Source organism: Gallus gallus, chromosome 1 (assembly GCF_016699485.2).
Source record: "Gallus gallus isolate bGalGal1 chromosome 1, bGalGal1.mat.broiler.GRCg7b, whole genome shotgun sequence".
Taxonomy (NCBI): domain Eukaryota; kingdom Metazoa; phylum Chordata; class Aves; order Galliformes; family Phasianidae; genus Gallus; species Gallus gallus.
This window is the reverse complement of record NC_052532.1, coordinates 10,761,159-10,781,009: the sequence shown is the minus strand read 5'-3', so window position 1 is coordinate 10,781,009 and position 19,851 is coordinate 10,761,159. Positions and strand designations below refer to the sequence as shown.

Below are 19,851 nucleotides of genomic sequence, written 5' to 3'. Positions count from 1 at the left end.
CGTGATTAGAGAGGCAATGCAGAGACTGGATCAATGCACTGTCAAGAAAAAAAAAAATCACGTTTTTAGATGTGATAAATGATGGCTTCTTGGAAGAGTCCTTGAGTCAGTTGTACGTGGGACCGCTTCCAAATACTTCATAGTGTGCTGCTCTGCTCAACTGTAGTGTAGGTCTAGTAGCTGCATAGACCACATCATAGATGGACTTAGCATTACTGTGTGAAAGATTGGGCCAAAGAAATCCAACACAAAAGATTCAAGAAAGGGAACTCTATGAAAATTACAAATCACAGTTTAAAAAAGTCATAAAAAAGACACCAACAAACTCAATTTCATGAAAAAGAAAGAGAGAGAGAGAGAAAAGGAAGGAAGGAGGGAAGGAAGGAGGGAAGGAAGGAAGGAAGGAAGGAAGGAAGGAAGGAAGGAAGGAAGGAAGGAAGGAAGGAAGGAAGGAAGGAAGGAAGGAAGGAAGGAAGGAAGGAAGGAAGGAAGGAAGGAAGGAAGGAAGGAAGGAAGGAAGGAAGGAAGGAAGGAAGGAAGGAAGAAAAGAAGGAAGAAAAGAAGGAAGAAAAGAAGGAAGAAAAGAAAGAAGAAAAGAAGAAAAGAAGAAAGGGAGAAAGAGAGGAAGAGAGGAAGAAGCAGGAAATAGTGTAGTAGCAGCGGTCCAAAAAGCAAGACTTTTAACATGGACACAAAAGGCTATTTAGAAATTTTGCATTGGACATCCAGGTTAAGTGAATGTTACAACTAAAACAATCAACTAAAACATCAACAAAAAGAACAATAGCAAAACAAACCCAAAAACAACAAGCAAAGAAACAAAACAAAACAAAACAAAATCTTGTATAAAACAGCAGGGAGATTAAGCAGGCTGACACAGGGAAAAGATCAACCTTTAAGGAATGAAGTTTACCCAAATGGGCAAAAACAAGAAAGCACAAATTAGATAGAAACAGGAAATTGGGAGGGCTGATAAATATTTTTTTCTGATCTTCCTGCAACATGTGCTAAATATGAAGGTAAAAAGTTTTGGATAAATTAAAAGCATAGTGCAAATCTGGGTTAGTGAAACTGCTTGATAACTGGGGTGTAAACAGGAAAGTTGGGGATTACAGGAGATATAACAAAGGATTTTAATGAGTTCTTTGTGTCAGTTTTTAAGAGTTGAACACTTTCACATAATTCCCACCAAACACAATGCATTCTTTAAACCAAAGGCATCAGAGGAATCAGATCAGTTTGGAATAAATTCACTGGGACTCAGATAAAGGAGACAAATTAAATTCAGTAAATCGTCAGGAATGATAACATTCACTGACAGAGCTTTTTTACTTGGATGTAAAAAAGGAACAAAAAAATCAGCACTAACAATCTTCAGGAAAAAAAAAAATCATTCTGTACAGAGCTTATATTATATCAATACTATATTATATCAATAGTAGTAATTTCCAGGAAAGTTTCTGCCATCAGCTAGCTTTATAACTTAGCTCTATAATAGTGGCTTAAGCTTTTTTTCTATTTGAGTGCACTCTACAAGTCCAAAACTCCTAAGCTTTCTGGTCAACAAACAAGGAAACTCCACTCCAGAAGTTCACCAAATTTGGAGCAGGACACTAAGATTTGAAGATGCAATGAACTTTCTGGTTTATTTAGTTTGGCTCTATCATCTTTTACATCTGCAATGCATCTTAAATTTCTGAGTTTTGTAGACCAGTTTACATTGGTAAAATAAGCAGTTATGATGAGGATAATTTTTAAATATTCTCTCTGGCATCTGTTATTTTTTGTGCATCTTAACCCAAGATAAAAAGTAATAATGGCAGGGAAAATACAGTCTCTCAAAGTTTTTTCACTTCTGGACTGCACACTGTATGTTTTAACTTTGTGAAAATTATAAGGGAAACAAAACAAAGACACAAAGAAACAAACAAAAACACAGAGAAAGTCCAATAATAATTTACATAAATTCAAAAAAATTGAGAGCTGTATGGAAATAAACGGAATCCTATCATTAATGTCGATGAAAATACAACCACATTCAGTAAAACCTGCCGAAGTTGAGAATTTATCGATTGCTTTCTGTAGATATTATATCTAAGCTTTCTTATAAGAGCATCATTTTCACTCCCTACTTCTGTCAGTGCAATGAGACACTCAGCTATTTTCTGAGGATTTTCACCAAAATTTTCCGACCCATTACATTAGTCACTATTAAGGACACCTAGGAACCCTAAATAAGCAGCAGATCAGAATATTTCTTTCATTGGAAAGAATTCTCTTCAGCCAGTTTCTCTTCATCAAAAGTGCATCAGGAATTACTTGCATTAATAAATTACATGTGAAATTTCCTTCTATGCTTGAGGTGAAGTGTCAAATACAAATGTCATCTCTTTCATGTCATGTCTTACTATGATAACTCCTGAGAGGGTTGTTTTACGTCACACACAATGAAAATTATTCAGCACATACAAAATGGAAATGAATGCTTTTATAAAACCTTAAATTCATTGCTGAGTATCAAAACCATATATTCATTGCTATATATGTCAACATTTCCTGGAAGGCAGCACCAGTCCAAAATTTTAAATACACACATGGAAAAACATATATATATATACACACCTAAGTCTATATGCATATACATGTATATCTATATACACAATACCCATTTCAAGTACTAAAACTCTGTCTTGAAAAGTTAATTGACTAGTTATACTGGCTATAAATAAGAAAAAAGATACTAGTCAAAGACCTTCTAATCTGACCTTTGATACCAAATCATTACTGAATGTTGTGTCTTTTGTAAGCTAGTATTTATTATAAGCCTTTCACTTGCATGGAAAACACTTCAGCTTGTACTCAAGAGTTGTTCCAAGTTTCAGTGTGTGGTCTTTCATAAACGCTGTTACCTTCCTTTGTCTGGACTACCACATGATACTGCCCAAGCTATACAGCAGCCTATGTACAGATCAGGGATACAGCAAATCCCATCAAGACATATGCAGTTTTCTGGGGTGCTAATCAGCCTCAAAGCTCCCACTGACAACTCTGGGAGCTAACAGAAGTAAGGCATCCTCAGAATGGCCTAACAATCTCTTATCTACCCTCTTTATTCTAAGGCATGGCAAAAAAAACCCAGTAAGAACAAACTATTCAAGGAATGATAAAGACTATTTTGTTATTATTATTATTATTATTATTATTTTGAATAAATAAATAAATAGCCAAACCTGTTCAGCTATTTTATATATGCTGGCTTCACTGACTTTAATTAATGCCCTGCAAGGAACTGTTTCCATAATCTGAAGTTCCTTAAAAACAGGATGGATGAACAAAATTACTTTTATAACTTTCTGCTGCCAGAAGTCTGTCAGCTAAAATGATGTTTCTTCATGAGTTTCCAACTACGAGTTTTTTGGCCTGCCTTTTTCAGCAGAAAGATCATTACAGGCATAAAGAACTCAGCTCAAGGTGAGCCTCTGTCTAATGTACATTAGACTGTAGCTTTTTAATTAAAGTAAGGTTACTTACAGAGCAAATTACACAAGTAAGAATATGAGATGTTAATCTAGATGTGAATGTGAAATACCAGTGCCTTGGGGGAAGGGACTTTTACCCTTCCTTACAACCTTCAGCTATCTCTGTGCAAGCTGGCTAGAAATTAGATCATTTCAATACACAAAATGAAACTTCCAAATTACTCCATTACAGCTGCTAAAGAGAACTTAAAGTTTTGTTCACTGATGTTCAAGTAATATTAACTGAATCTTCCCCCAAGTATAAAGAGAATATACATCATTACAAGAACAACTGTTTTATTTTGTTACAATTTTTTATATTTTACTGCACTAACTCTGAAAACTTAACACTAAGATTCCACTTCTACTTGTCAGCTTGCTTTAGTTTGATACATATGTTAGCATCTCCCCCTAGTGGTTTTCTGAGTAATATTATTGATCAGACATCCTGGTAGCGTAGAAGTTAAACATTAATCTTATTCTCATTAGATCAGCAGTTCTTTTGCATACATGTCACCTGTGCAGAAGTGGAAATTCTCACATCATTAAACACAACACAGTCAAAAACTCCAGGGCTTTGATTCTGAACTGGAAATTCTGCACTAGGTCAACATGCAGTATTCATGTATTTCATTAGAAGAAAAAAACATTGTCTACACTAATTAGGCAACAAATATGTTTAGGTCACAATAAGTTAAAAACATGAATTTACTGAATCCGGCATTTAATCAAATGAATGCACAATGTTACCTTCTATCATTAACATTTTTGTTAAATTGAATGAGGTGGAAACTTCCATACACAGAGCACTTGCCTTTGGTATCCTCAAGTACAGCTTTATTTTCACAGGTATCGTGGTCTCTTCTGATTACCTTGTACCTTTGCTTCTGTGCAGAAAACTTTATTTTATTTTATTTTAACAGGGACAGGGGAAAAATATTTTGAAGAGAATGACACTGACTCAGTTGGTACATGTGCAGTCTCAAAGAGACAGCTGTATAAGCCCAAAAGGTTTCTGTGTCTTTGTATTTGCAATGGGAGAGGTCTCTGTGTTCCATACTCTGATTTATAAGGCTCCAAGCAGAGTTTTTTCATATTTAATTTCCCTTAATATTGCAATAGTAATTTGCTCCAGACTGCAGCTTTTGGGACCTGCTTCATTATGTTTTATTTCGTATGCTTTCTACTAGAAAAAGCCTGCTATTTTTTTTAAGCCAAGAACAAAACAAAAAATTAGAGAAAGTAACTGACCATCCACACCACATGAAAACTTGCAGAAAAATGAAGATAGGAGCAGACGTCATGGCAGAGGCACGACTCGTTGTGCATATAGGCTGATCCTATTAATAACGGGCAAAGTAGCAAGTAGAGGAAAAGAAAGAAAACACAGAAAAAAAGACATACAAGATGAGATATCATGCAGTTTGCTGGCAGTTAGCAGAGTTAATGTGAAAGCATCCACCCAAGAGCAAGAGATTCACAGCGAATTTTGCAAATGAACTTAACCAAAACAATCCACTGTTACAAAACACATGACTTACACACTGATTAGCACATCAAGCTAGTGAGCAAGAGTTGTACTTTCACACATGATAGTAGGAAGGATATGGAATATTTACAATGGACAAATATTTTTGCATGGTTTTTCAGCTTTCCTGGACTCCAAGAAGACTTCTTTGTTTAAATTAAATCTTGTTACTAGAAAAATGAATTGAAAGCGTAGAATACTGCCTGGATTTTACTTTTTTTTTTTAATATGTATATATACATATATATATATATGAGACAACTCAACCTACACTCAGTTGTGCCTACTTGGATCATTGGATCAAAACCTGGTACACAGTAGTTATAATCAATTAACTTTATCAGACATGTCAAACAATCTTTCCTTTGCAAAAATGGGATGAAGTATTACAAATGCATTTTAAAATTTATATTTATATAATGGCAACTATTCTCCTGTTCAGTACTCTTTGTCTTGTAATTTATTCTGATTATTCTGAACAGCATTTGTTCTGTCTCACAAAGTATTTTGAAGGAGAGATTATATTAAAAATAAATAATGTATGTGGCACAGTTATCATTTTTTCCTTTGAAACTACAATTACATATACAGTACAAGGAGAACTAAAGCCTTGTAACTTAGCTGATTTCAGAAAACAAATGCAGTTTTGTATTTGTTAAGAATTTGACCTAAGGTCAATACTCACAGAATTTCTAAGAGCATCATCCCAAACCAGACGGTTTTAACCACGTAACAACACTTCAAATGATATTTGGAAATACTATTATGAAATTACCGGTTCTTAACAGGAATATCATCTGTTTGCCAAATCCACAGATAAACTGAATTTCACAGCACTATACTCAGCCCATCAGTTTTATCCTTGCTGAGGTTACTTTTGTAGGAATCGTGTGTGAAAGTACTATAGTTATAGGAGAGGTAGATAAGAAAGCAGCTGTTAATTTTATGTAAACCATGGGATACTTGAAATAGAGTGACTGTGGTCTAGAGTGAACAGTATGTTTAGTGATAGACAGATTATAAGGCATCAAGGAACATTTAAGTACAGTTTTCCCTGCTCCTCTAGAACAACACTACAGCTGTTTTTAGAGATACACTAAAGTGTTGCAAGTTCAATTTTACCTGTTTGGCTTCATCAAAACAGACATCGGGACCTTTTCTGTATCTGGGCTGTTTGACCATTTCACAAGGATTTGGCCCTTCATCTGTGTCTCTGGTTAAGGAGCACATCTGCATTTTGAGCTTTGTACATTACCAGGATTAACATTCTGTTTTTACTTTTGTAGGACAAGTTTTATTCAGATCGCACTGCAACTGAACTCAGCAGTAACAGTTCTCTAGTTAAGTGAAAGAAAACCAAATCAAATCAAACCAACATCCCAGTAAAACTGACATCAACTATCTTTTTTAATTGATAATGCTTTGAAAAAGAAGTCTTCATGACTTATAACAGCTAGTAATTTCAGAAGAATATGCAAAAAATAAAGGATGCTTCTATCACTATTGCATAAATATTACAGAAATTATTTGAAAAAGTGGGAAACCTGTGGTAATTGTATATGTTACTACTGAGTTATTTGGGCTGAAATGAATAAGCACAGTAAAAATGAAGTCCATCTGAAAAGGTAATATATACCAATTGAAGATTGCAGTGAAGGTTGTGGCAGTAATGCCAAGGCCAATAAGAACTACATATTTTACTACACCTATATTACCCCAAATGTCATAGAAAAGATCATCTCACTGTAGACTTCAGTTGTAAATGTGAGGTAGTGCATTGGTTTATGTTTCTGAAACTCATATTTGCTGATATTTAAGCATAAATACTATACTTCACTTTAACCACGGACTCAAAAGATGCAGAAGTCATTGTAGCACACTAGAAAAGCATTAATACAATGAAAACAGTCTTCTGTTGAACCTGCTGATATTACCATTCATTGTCTTACATTTTTTTGTTTTTGTGGGGTTTTATTTATTTATTTATTTATTTTAATCATTTCCCTTGTGGGTAGTACACACAATAAGCTAGAGTTTTTTTTTTGTTTTTTTTTTTAAATACTGAGCACCAAAAAATTTTACCTATTTTAGTAGATCTAATGTAAACTTGAAGCAATACTATTCATGCACTGCTGTGGAATATTACAGCAGATTCACTGCAGTAAGAGGAGATGATCAAAGGAAGAGAAGGCAAGAAGACAGGGAATTTATTTCTACAGCTCTGCAATCTATTTCTGTCTTCATTCAGATGTTATCAGACTCCCCCTCCCTCTCCTCTGTGGGGGTCCAGGTAAAAAGGAAGTCGAAACATAGAAGAACTCTAAAAGACCACATGTACAAGCAAAGCTGTACCAGCCAGAAGGAATCAGAGCCTAATAATATCCATCTGAATAACACCTAAAGGTCATTCTGCCTATTTGTGTGATGTTATGCTACATCTGCATTTCACAATGTACCTTAGTTATAGAAAAGAGAGGATAGTCTAGCACTGCATAGTTGAAACAAAGAATAAAATAGTTCATTTAGTCAATATAAGCCCACCCAGCTGTTCTGACTGCAATTTGAGGTCATTTACTGCCCTCTGAAAGGTTGGATCCCCACAGGAAAATGCACATAATGTGCCTATTTCCCATCAAACGTATTCTGTTTTCTATAGCATGTCTTATCCATAAATTCAGACAGTGGCGATAGTTAATCAAACTGTCATGGATTTAAGCCAATTAGAATATTAGGCTGTGTTTACATGGTTCTGTGACAACATGAGTATTATTTCCACCCCAGTGTAACTTCCTCTTTCAGATCAAGCATAGATGGAATTCCCATTTTATGAACGTCAGAATGAACACACTGTGCTAAAGAAATACAGTCATCTCTACCATCATTTGTTTTTATTTCAGATATGGAAGTAGGCTGTCTCAACCAACTTCCTGACATGGAAAAAAGATATATATTTTTTTCATATTCTGTCATAATAATATACTATGATTACTCTCTGCCAAATTTCTCCTGGCCTGTATTGCCTGTATTTCCATCATAATTATCTACCTGTACCTAGTGGAGTGAACAGAGAGGGGCAAAGTTTCATGTTAGAAAAACTATTCACCAGATTTTTGTTTCAGTGCATGCTCTGCAAGGACTGTCCTTGGCATGTACATCCTGTATCTCCAGCCAGATCTGAAGAATTTCCACGACAGCAGCTGGAAAACTCTAGCCTTTGATGATTAAAGCAGATTCCACAAGGAGTAAGTAGTTCTTATCTGCGCTAAGTATATGATTAAGTGCCTCAGTTACTTTGCCTGAGTGTTGCAGGCATCAGTGAAGCATTCAGCTTTTAACCACCAAGCCATCTTTTCTTGGTGTTACCCTTCTTTATTACTTCTCCACACAGATATTCCTTTGCCTTTTCTTAAGGCAGAACAAGCCTGGGTGTCTCAGGCTCCCTTCCCACGTCCTGCACTCCAGCTGCCAGTCACCTTGGTGGTCCTTCACTGGGCTCACTGCACTCTGTCAGTAAGGTACTGAGGAATCCAAGTGTGTAAAAAGCACTCCAGGTGCAGTCTCATAAGTGTTTATGAGATGGAAAGGATCATCATGTGACCTGCCCCCTTTATTGCTAGGCACACTGCCAACTGATGTTCAATTTCTTCTCCATCATGACCCTCAAGGCATTTTCTGCAGAGCTGTTTCTCATCACTCAGCCCCTACATTGTCTACTTACATGCCATCATTTTGTCTTGGATCCAAGACTTTGCACCTTTTTCATTATGCTCCTCTGAGCCTATTTCCACTTAGGTCCTCTCAAACAATAGCTTTGCCCTCTACCTCAAGGACTGCTGCTTCAGATGATTCGTGCTGTTGTCCACAAATATCTGCTGCTTCAAGTACTCCAATGGCAACCATGCTACTAATATATACACAAACAGACCATTATTTTCCAATTATATTGCAGTATGTCATAGATAGAAAAATCAATCCACATCAGTAAATAACTTGATTTTAAAGGATACCCGGCTTCTCTGCTTGCATCAGTGGCTTTGGATCACAGGAGCGGCACAGCAGTTGGCTGTCACTAATAATGAATACTAGATTGGTGTTTGAAATCTTCTCTGCATGATAAAGTCTGGGAAAAAAGCCGACAATAAACAATGCTTAAATGAAACAAGGAAAACCATATATGAGAACATACATTATCAGAATAAAATGTAATCCAACTTCTCAGAATCAAATTGCCTTCTCTTTTCTGTCAACGAACATCAGGAAACATTAATGACAAATTTTGTAATCTTTTTGACATTTTCATGATTCCCTCATTTAGCAAGACTTATTGGTGAAAGAAAGAAAAAAAGGAGAGTAGAGCACAGAAGGCCTTTAATTGATTTAACAGCTAGCTCTGTGCTTCTAAAGTAGTAGCTGTACTAAGAAAAAACATCAGTTCAGCATCAATTCTTCTCCTGGCAACACTTAAAAACAAAAATACACAAATGAAAAGAAAACACACACATAAACTTACCTATAAAAAAAAAGATATACCAGTTTAGGGTATGTGAGCTGTTTTTTGAATACGTGTTTGTCGTATTTTATGTACATATTGTTCTGCAAAAGGCCTTTCAGTTAATAGGGTCATTTATAATTTGTAAGTAATTGAAGAGGTAGAATTATATCTTTAAGCTATAGATGATATACTTATGCATTAGATACTAAACATATGATTGTATCTGGATTTTTCAAGGAAAAAAATCATGTGCTATTATTTAAATCTACAGGAGAAGCAGACAGGCCTTCTGCAATCATAGTTTGTTAGTATTTCTGAGTCATTAGGAAAATGTATCCTAGATGTCAAAGCAAGATAACTCAGGACAATGTAACAGGTTAATTACTTTTAATGGATTCTATTTTAAAAAAAGTTTTTTATAAAGGTGGTTGTCATTCTACATAAGGAGACATTTGGTTACTTAGATGTAAATACATTTTACTAATTTCTTCTTTACCAAATTTTTCAGATGATGAGTTCATACCACTGATTAAGTACAGTAGGATGACAAAATACCTGATAATTAAATAACTGATGCTGTAATTACATATCTGGTTGTTTTAACCAAACTCAGTCCACCTCTTTTTTCTTGTGTTTTCCTGGCTTTATAACAGTAACATATCCATCATAGTTAGAAACATGGTAATTGTTTGTCTTTAAACAGCATCAGCTTCACTTATCCTCTCTTAGACCATTGATCTTTCCAGATTGCTAGATTGGCAAGTGCACATTGAAGCACACAATTGTACTGACTGGGATACCTGTGCATGGAGAATATCACAGATGTCTTTGCTTTCATCTATTTTTTAACATTTGCTTATGAATTTTAAATTGGGTAATCCTGCTGTTAAAAAAGTTTCAAATATCTACAGTATGTGTACAAGGTTGGGCTTTTTTTTTTTTTTTGAGGGGGTGAGGCTGACAATGCAGTATCATCTTTAGAAAATGTCTTTAGACAAAATGTATTTCCAAGCCTTCTGACAATACCCTCTTTAGCCAATGAATGCTGAAGTTAATACAAGCTGTAATAGCTCTTAAATCATCAGTACTATTGACTAGGAGGTAAATTTGAAAATGAATTATGTAATCTTCTTGACCATCATAAATTTCAGTACATAACTACACTAAAGCAGATCATCTGCTTCTGAACATTACAGAACTCCTTTAAGTTTATGTAATAAATTAAAAGAAAACCAATAGTAAAGGAAATAGAGGATTTATTTTCACATAATGTATAGACTATAAAGAAAAAAAAAGTATTTTTTTAATTATAATCAATCATTAAATTCAAATTCATTCTAAGCAAATACAAAGAGAATTTAGTTTATTCATATACTGCCTATATACCTCTACACTTCATGAAAGTCTGATGTAGTTAACCTCAAATACATTTTTATTACTGCAATGATGTTTTCAACTTTTTCATAATAAATGAATATCCAAAAGCTATTATTAATATTGAAGTAGGCCTACCTTGAACAGTTGATGCAGTCTACAATCCCAATAAAAGATTTATCATCATTTTCAAAGAAATACTGAGTTTGCTCAGTGATACAACTTGTTTTAGGCAGAGCAGTAGAGAAATCGTCATCTTCCATATCAGCTGCCAGAAAGAGGAATAAAAATAAATAAATAAATACATTTTTAAAGATGTGGACAAAATGAGGAGATCCAAAATATGGCCCCCAACCTAAATTCTTACCTTCCAGTTCACTCAAAGTTGACTCTCTAATATTCTCTTGACTTACCTGCCTCAAGGAAACGTGGGAAAGTCAAGCTCAAAAAGAGCTGCTGTAAGATAGACCTGAACACAGAAAGACAACGTGTATTTGTTATAGGTTTTTTTGTTGTTGTTGTTGTTGTTTTTTGTATTTGTATTTTGCAGTGTCCTTAAAAACTACTCAAACAAGAACAAGTAATAGCAAAATCGTCACAGCTAATTATGCTTTTGTCAGTTATTATCACTGTGCTTGTACACATTTCACAGTTTGATTCCTTTTCTTTTCAGTTTCTTCCACATTTTCTTTCACACTAATATTTTATTTCATTGTTGAGATTTGCTATCATTTGTGCCCATAACTTACATAATGGAAATGTTAACATGCCATCCATGTCTTCCTTTTATCTCTCTACAGGAGGTGGAAGAGGCATGGTGGTGCTCCTCCAGCACTCAAATCAACCAGATCTCCTTCTGAACACACTTGGGGAAAATACTCCTGAATTAGATACTTTACACTGATTAAGGCTCATTAAATTATCAGGAGATTAGCACTGGTGTATTACAAGTATATTACAAAAATTATGACTTTAACAATTGACTTTTAAAATCATCTCTGTTCCTGCTCTTGAGGTATGGATATATTTTCTTTGTAGATGCTGGCAAAACTCTTAAAGAGATCCAAATACTTCAAAATTACTTTTCATTACTTATGATCACATTTTCCTTATGTCATTTACTTGAAGCAAGTACTGGCTTGTCACACAGTCAGCTCACTTCTCTTCTACTGACCTTCCGAAACAGGAATAGTTATATTCACATTCCCCAACAATCTGCCTCTGTTTAAACCTTGAAGATGTACCTTCCTATGGTCATGTTTTAAGTTTGTTTCTAACTATAGTGCAATGAGCAGCCCTGATCTCTCCTCACCACATCTGACTGTTATGCGGAGAGAAGAGACCACATAACTTTTCTCAAGGGTCTTTTCTCCTAAGCCAGTGTAGTCTACGTGTAACAAAATGGAATCTACCTGTCATGTTTCTACTCAAGTCAGTGTTTGAAGGGGATCTGGATTCACTTCCATACCTTTGTGCCTTTAATCAACATCAGATAGAGGGTACACCAATTGTCATGGATGGGAAGAAACCTATTCAACAGTGATTGTAATTTGCTAACTGTAAGTCCAGCCCCTTATAACAGCTTACCACAGAATTTACTGAGAATGAATGCAACAGGCAGCCTAGGAAAACTGTAGATTCTAAGCTAAAAGAGTGTGAAAGAGAAACGATATGCACTCTCTTAATGCTGATGTATCCCATATAAATTTCTGAAAACTATTATTCACTCTTTTATCCCACATTATTTCCAGAAACATTATAGTTTTCCTCAGCCTGCTTCTCTTATTTCTTTGCATTTGCTTTTGCCAGGTGCCTCATTTAATCCATTTTTTGTCAGTCCTTTTCACTCTGCTTGCTTAATGGCCTTCTCTGCCTGCTCATGACCTAGATTCCATTAAAATTATGTTCACAGAAAGAACTATCATGTGGTACTTTCAAGTTAAACATCACACAAAATAAACCTCAGGTCTAAATTGAGTCCAGACCACAGAGTCTGATTTGAACATTGATAAACTAAAGTTTCTGTGTTTGAGAAGAGCTCAAGTTTCTCTTCTGGATTATTGCCCATCTCCAGTTTTTGATGTTTGCTGTTGTTCAAGAAAACCAAGATTTTAGCTGTTGCTATTATCAATATGTAACCAACAGTAAAAAACAATGTACAATCTTCACAGAGCACACCATGTGAAAATTACTGCATTTGTTCATCTACTGTATATTTTCACTTGGAACTTCTCTAAGTAGGTAATTTATTCCAGCTTGATAATTACTATAAAAAATAAGCATCATCAAACTTTAGAAAAGTGAAGAGACAGTCTCCAGGAATGCAATTCACATCAGTGTAGAAGTATCACATCAGCCCCAATAGCTTACCCCAGCTTGGTGCTAGGTAAGTTGTTAATAGAGATTTCTATCTACATGGTTCTGAAATGGTAAAATCATTTCTGTGACCATTATTAACTACACATAAAGAAATCAAAAGAAAGTAAAGCTCCTAAATGGATCTTTAGTTTTAAGAATATTGTGATTGTGATAGATAAACCTAATTACTGGTGTAATTCTACCTTTCCAAAGGTCAATCACAAAATACCACAACAGTTTAAATATAAAAATTTTTCACCCCCACTATAGAAAATGCTGCAAGACTCGAGAATTATCCAAAATGCTTTAGATTTATTTTTTTCTTCCACATAGCTCAGTAGTCCTTTTCACATCACTTCAAAGAACCAAATAGTACATATAATTTAAAAAATTAGCTGACATATATAAACAAATAACACTGCTTCTCCTGTGGTCGAAAGCACGTTTTGCTTGTTTATATTCCACTGTAAAGAAGTATTAAATATTTTCATAAAATGATTCACTGAAGAGCAAAAATTGATTTTCTTAAGGCTGTGCAATATTTCTGAATATAGTTTAATAGAATCATGGTATGGTTTGGGAAGCAGCCTTAAAGACCATCTCATTCCTCCTCATACTTCCATGGGCAGGGACACCTGCCAGTAGATCTGGTTGTCTAGAGACCCATCCAGCCTGGCCTAGAACAATTCCAGGAATGGCCAACATGTTTCAGTGCCTCACCACCCTCATATTGAAGAATTTCTTCTTCATATTTAATTTGGATTTAATCTCTTATAGATTAAAATCATTAGCCCTTGTTCTATCACTACACTCCCTAATAAAGAGGCTCTACCTGTTGTTCCCCCTTCAGAGCTGTCAATCAGATTTAGACTGTTAATCCCAATTTATTTGCTGAAGCTGACTTTGTAGAGTTAGAGCATACAGACACAAAACATGGCAAAAGTGGTATGGAATTTGACTGCTGACATATGACTTGACTGTTGACAGTTCAAAGGGGTTTGGAGACATAATCAAGAATTTTCACCATCAGAAATGATCAGACAGTAAGGGTTCAGAAAAAAATTTACTGGGAAAAATAAAATAAAATAAAATAAAATAAAGACTAATAGTCTTAACCTCCCAAATAATTCCAGTTTTAACATAGAGATTTCATACACACTGGTACTTACCAGGCAGCTGCTGAAGCCCACCATCCTAGTTGCAAAATATCTGCTATTGTAGGCTGGGAAAAAAATAACCAGATTGTTATTTATATAAGCAATTGCACACTTCTAAAGAAACATCAGTTGCCTCATAAGGTACTACTGACCACATAAGCTGAACGAAGTCCAGCTCCTTGCTTTGGTTCTTCTTCAGGATCACAGACTGATTGATAGTCATATGACTTGTTAAAGGCATACAGGGACATGTTAATTAAATTTCTCATCAAGCCAGGGTCAATTTCACCAAAGAATCTTCCAATCTGATGAAGAATAATGTATGGAGATAAGTTAAAGTATTACCAAGTACTTTTTGTACAGAAAAGTAAACAATGCTGTTACTTTTTTTTTTCCTCTAGGGAGACTCATTCAATTGTGCTATCTATGATTTTATTTCTACTTGAAAATAACTGTTTCAGTAGCTCGACTAAGAACTCTAGTTAGGAAGTCATCGCTAAATAAACTAATACTAAATGAGACTATCACAGAAAGAAGAGAAAGGCATGTGGATGCCATACTACTTGTCCTCTTCACCAGTTTTATTCATCTATCAGTAGACCTATCATTCTAAAGGCAGAGCACACAGGCAGAAGTGTAGCACCTTGAACCATAAATAAAATTGTGAATATTGCTAACAAAATAACTGGAATTCCTTGTAATTTTTTTTCTTCCCCTGAAGTGTATTTCAATTGCTGAACAAGACTTTAAAACTCTGATGGGCACTGTAAATACACTTAGAAAAAAAAAATCAGTATTAGGGTGAGCTGAGAAATAAATGCTATTTTTTGATTGTAAAACATCCTCCTGTTGTGTTTTAATTACAGTACTTAAAAATATGCATACCTGGTGGGTATATTCATCCCGATTTGACATCAGAAGAAATCCACCATCATCAAGGATAACACAGTCCACATGCTGTTATAACAAAGTAAAATAAGTTTTGTAGAAATGATTTGTCAAGAGAACACTCTGTCTGAAATGTTTTTATTCGATAATTCAGAAATATCTTCAAATCTATGTGGCTAATTCAAAACCTCATAGCCAAGGGCCAATATTATGCTGAAATAAGTAGCATTATCAGCATTATAAAAGTTTGAAGGGATCAAAAGCTTATTTGTGGCTTAATTTCATAGAAATTGTTTTGTAAATTCTTATTTACTCAATCTTTTGTTAGCTGTAAGAGTGCTATATCCATATTAAATCAGATGATAATTGAACCTGAACTCATAATAAGGGACTACAATAGTAGTGTGCTTTCAGCCACACGTAAAGCCTTTTACTATTTGCAGCCTGTAAAACTAAAGGTCCTAAAGGCATATTCTGAGCTTGCTATTTGAGATTAATTTCACCTTTTTGTATATTTCATGCTTGCCTACTTATTTCCTTCCAGGTGTCAGGTGCAGGACTGGGAAGCCCACTGGTTCCCTGTATTCTTTTAGCCCCTTTCAATCAGAGATTAAGGAGATAGCGATGAGGCCCAGAGCACCCTTTTTCAATGTAACTCCTCCATTTAACATTCTTCTAACTCCACAAAAGATTTCAGAGAAGACGTTAACAGAGAAAGCTTTTAAGCACATGGCAGAATCTGATACTGCAATAGCTGCTAAAAATGTATTCTCCTGCGTGCCAGCAGAGTTAAGGGATTCCCAAATCCTAAATGGGCAGGAAAAAGAAGAAAGGAAGATGGCTAATCATTGTTGAAAGGTACATCACATACTCTGCTGCTTTTCAGTTTGCTTTTACCTTTTTCTCTATGGTACTCCTCTTCTAGATTTTTTATTATTATTATTATTTTACTTGTATTCCCATCTTTTGCTCTCACTTCTTTTAATTTTTTCCTCAGGACACAAATCACTAAGTCTCATTTTCAAAACTCTAATGTTCAAATAATATCATGAAAGAATAATGCTTGATGCATCATTTTTCATTTTCTTACAGATATTTATAAACGGAAAATATTCTTACCATACTGTTTTTTTCACAGCCACAGATTTCACTGTTGCACTAAAAAAACAGAAGGACAGCAATCTTCACAAAAATGTTTCATAAGAAACTGTATTTTGCAATGATATTTATCAATCAAGACAACAAATGATGTGATTTTTGATATCTGTATATTAACCTACTTTAGGGGTACCGTGTGTGTTATTTGTCACAAGTATGTCAAAACAATCTGCATTCAGTAACTATCAACAGCACAGTCACTACTGTCTTTCACAGCTCCTCTGGTCCATTTCCCTTTTTAAGAATGCTCACAGTATTAAAGATAAAGCACTTCTTTCTATTACAGTTTGAGGGACTTGTCAAGATTTCAGGGTTGTGAGTATAAAATACAAGGGAAAGAACATGCATATTTGTATGCTTGCATTTTGTGTATGTCAGGAAAGCCTAGAAAACATGATACCAAGTATTTCTCTTTGACTGAATAGCTTCACTAATCTCCAAGTATGGAAATCTCATCTGATAAAGGAAGCCCACTATCTCCACTTAGCTTTGATTACTAGCACACTTCTGTTTTTCTTGCAATATGTGTATAAACACACACAACTGCTTCCTTGCATTATGTTCTGAGCAAAACAATCAGCAGATAGTGGCACAGTTATTCATATCAAACTAATTATGAGATGTTACTCTCTTTTTTATTATTCTTCTTTTCCTTAAGTGTTCCGACATTTTGGGCAATGCATTTGCCTACCCGTTGAACTACAGCTCTAATACTGACAGTGACCATAGACACTGATTCCATTAATATACAACCAACCAATCAAAATTTCCTCATCCAGTTGTTCCATAACTACATCCATTTTATGCCTCTTTCCTTTCCCAGTGTACTACATAGTTGTTTACCTTTTCCCTCAATTTTTGTTTTTCTCCCTCACACTTTCTTAGACACAGATATGAGAAATGAAAGAGCTGAAATGCTGTGATGTGTATTGCAATAGAAATCCTTAATGCTTGCACTTCTTCCACATTAAATTAAAAAAAGAAAAAAAGAAAAAAAGAAAAAAAAGAAGAAAAATTAGTTTTTCCCCCCCCCCCTTTTTTTGTGTGTGTCTGTGGGGGGGAGGAAAGGGGATGAGGTGGAGGAAGGGGTGGAGGAAATTATTTTGCAGGTTTTATTCACTAACAGAAAATGATCATAGTAAGCCGCCTGCAGGCTAGAGTATGACATTTTTCTTTGTCTTTATCCATGTTCTATAATTATGAAAGCAAGACACGTACAAAATACAGCCTGTTTCAACATAGATGTATTTTGTGCATTTGGATGATTTAAATACCACAACTACTTGGCAGCTGTGCATCAATCAGTGTGACTCTGGCACAAAAAAAGCTGTTAGACTTATTTGCATCTGAAACTTTGAGAAACGAACATAAAGTTCAAAAAAGACTTGGTCAATTGCTTACCAGGCTCTTGATTGTGGTTGTTGTGAAATTTTCCATCCATTTCATTGCATCAATTTTTATTCCAACAACTAACAAGAAGTACATGAAAGACTTTTTTAGTAAAATGAAAAATAAAAAAGGTAACTGTAGAATCCTAAGAAGAGGGAAAAATTTTAAGAGCATCTAAATTATTAAACTGGAAAAGGAAAAATATGAGTTTTGCTCAGTTGTCTGACCATCAACATCCTTCATAAGACTAACAAATTTAAGTACTCTTTCTCAAACGCAGCCAGATCACTGGCTTGATTTCCACTAGTAAGATTAAAAGTCTTAGAGAATAGAGTACTAAAGAAACTGAAACTCCTTTGAAATCTCTATTAAAATTTAACGTTGAGCAATAAAAAAGTAACTCCTGTATTTAGAGTTTTAGCACCATTTTAGCTTACCTGCAGGTTTCAGAAGTTTTCCATTAATTGTTATTTCCACGGCCTTGCTTACCATAATACCTGATTCATAGCTATTGGCACCGCTTTCTGACAGTATGTTTGGGGGAAGAAAGAAAGAATTAGAGTGAGATATAAGTTTCTTCTTCTGTACTTGAAATGGTTCAAATAACAAGAACTTTGAACCAAAAAGAATTCTTATTTGAAAACCCTGACCCAATGGTACATTGTATTTCTCACTTGTAATTGCTCAGACCACTAACACGTAGACAGCTAAGAGAAATACTCTTTTTTAACTTAATTCATGTTTGGTACATGGTCTTTGTGCAAAGTCACTGTAGCCTTTCCTCTACAAACACAGCCAAGATAATGTTTCATATGTGAGCAGCTCTGTTAAAACTAGGATCAGAGCCAAAGACTTTATCCTGCTGTTGTCTATGTTTTTCAATACAGAGTATACTAGCACCACTCACTAACTGACAATTACTACTCTGACAGACTTCAGCCTGTTTTCAACACTGCCTAGTATGAAAAAGTTAAGTTAAAAGTGCATTACCTGAAGCTCTTTGAAGAACAACAAAGGCTTCAGGGAATTTATTTAATTACCTTGTTAACATTTTATTGAGAAAAGATGTAATAAATACATGTGAAATAACAGCAATAAAAGATCCCATATGTTTAAAAGGGGGAGTATGTCATTTGTAGTAGCATCTGCTTTTAGATCAGTTTGGCAAGGTCAACGCTGTTTATCAGTAACAAGCACTTACTATTGTGCACATACAGGTTTTAAATATCATGGTATTTCAGATGAACTATTTTTGGTTAGTAATAGTGATTTGAAAAAGGATTAATGAAAAAATAAAAATGCTTAGTTTAAGCTGCAGTTCAGTGGACAGTTGTAGACTCCAGATATCTGCTCCCTAGATCTGTGGAAATACAGAACTCAGCTCAAATATGGCTTTTAAAGTAGTATTATACTTCAGTTTTAAATAATTGAGCCACAGCATCTCTGGAAACCATTTTTCCAATCTAATAAATGAAAACAAATACGCTGTGTATTGTCTCAGCTTTGTTAATTTTTTGCATACAGGGCCATTATTGTAGATGACAAATTATTATGTCCCTTCTCAAGTGCTTTCCCAGCTATCTTTTCCTGAATAATAGGTGACATCCCAAGATTTATTTCTTTTTCAAGTGTTACACTTGCAACCTTTGTCACTGAACTCCACTGGTGCAGGAAACTTCCAGAAATATTCAAATATTGCACTAGCTAGCTCTGGACTTTCAGAACAGTGATGACTTACTGTTGTAGTATGGAGCTGTGAAAATATAGTTGTCATTATCTAAACTCCGTTTATAGAAACTGACTTCATAAGTTTCTGCATTTTCCAACCAATCTTCTCCTGCCCTAATCGCAACAAAATATCAAAAAAAAAAAAATCAAAAAAAAAAAAAAAAGATGGTTAGCATCTCTGTGCTGCACAGGGTTTTGTTGTTTTCATTTGTTTTAATATTTCACAGTTGTAAATAATGTGAGATTCACTAATATAGTTCT

General features: G+C 34.8%; 1 protein-coding gene across 4 annotated transcripts in view; it reads right to left on the bottom strand.

Annotated features, from left to right (window-relative positions):
* The window catches only part of CACNA2D1 (calcium voltage-gated channel auxiliary subunit alpha2delta 1), a 359,566-nt gene that overhangs the window by 6,253 nt on the left and 333,462 nt on the right, over positions 1-19,851 (bottom strand). For 3 of the 4 annotated variants that reach the window (XM_025151425.3, XM_025151441.3, NM_001177322.5), the window contains 11 exons: positions 19,601-19,704; positions 18,300-18,386; positions 17,875-17,942; positions 16,435-16,473; positions 15,313-15,384; positions 14,580-14,732; positions 14,440-14,492; positions 11,326-11,381; positions 11,051-11,180; positions 9,054-9,166; positions 6,169-6,251 (listed from right to left, as the gene is read on the bottom strand). In XM_025151425.3, the coding sequence (XP_025007193.1) occupies positions 6,169-6,251; positions 9,054-9,166; positions 11,051-11,180; positions 11,326-11,381; positions 14,440-14,492; positions 14,580-14,732; positions 15,313-15,384; positions 16,435-16,473; positions 17,875-17,942; positions 18,300-18,386; positions 19,601-19,704 (958 nt within the window). Of the gene's footprint in view, positions 1-4,769; positions 4,859-6,168; positions 6,252-9,053; positions 9,167-11,050; positions 11,181-11,325; positions 11,382-14,439; positions 14,493-14,579; positions 14,733-15,312; positions 15,385-16,434; positions 16,474-17,874; positions 17,943-18,299; positions 18,387-19,600; positions 19,705-19,851 lie in introns of all 4 variants that reach the window. The other variant, XM_025151418.3, reaches the window with a different exon arrangement.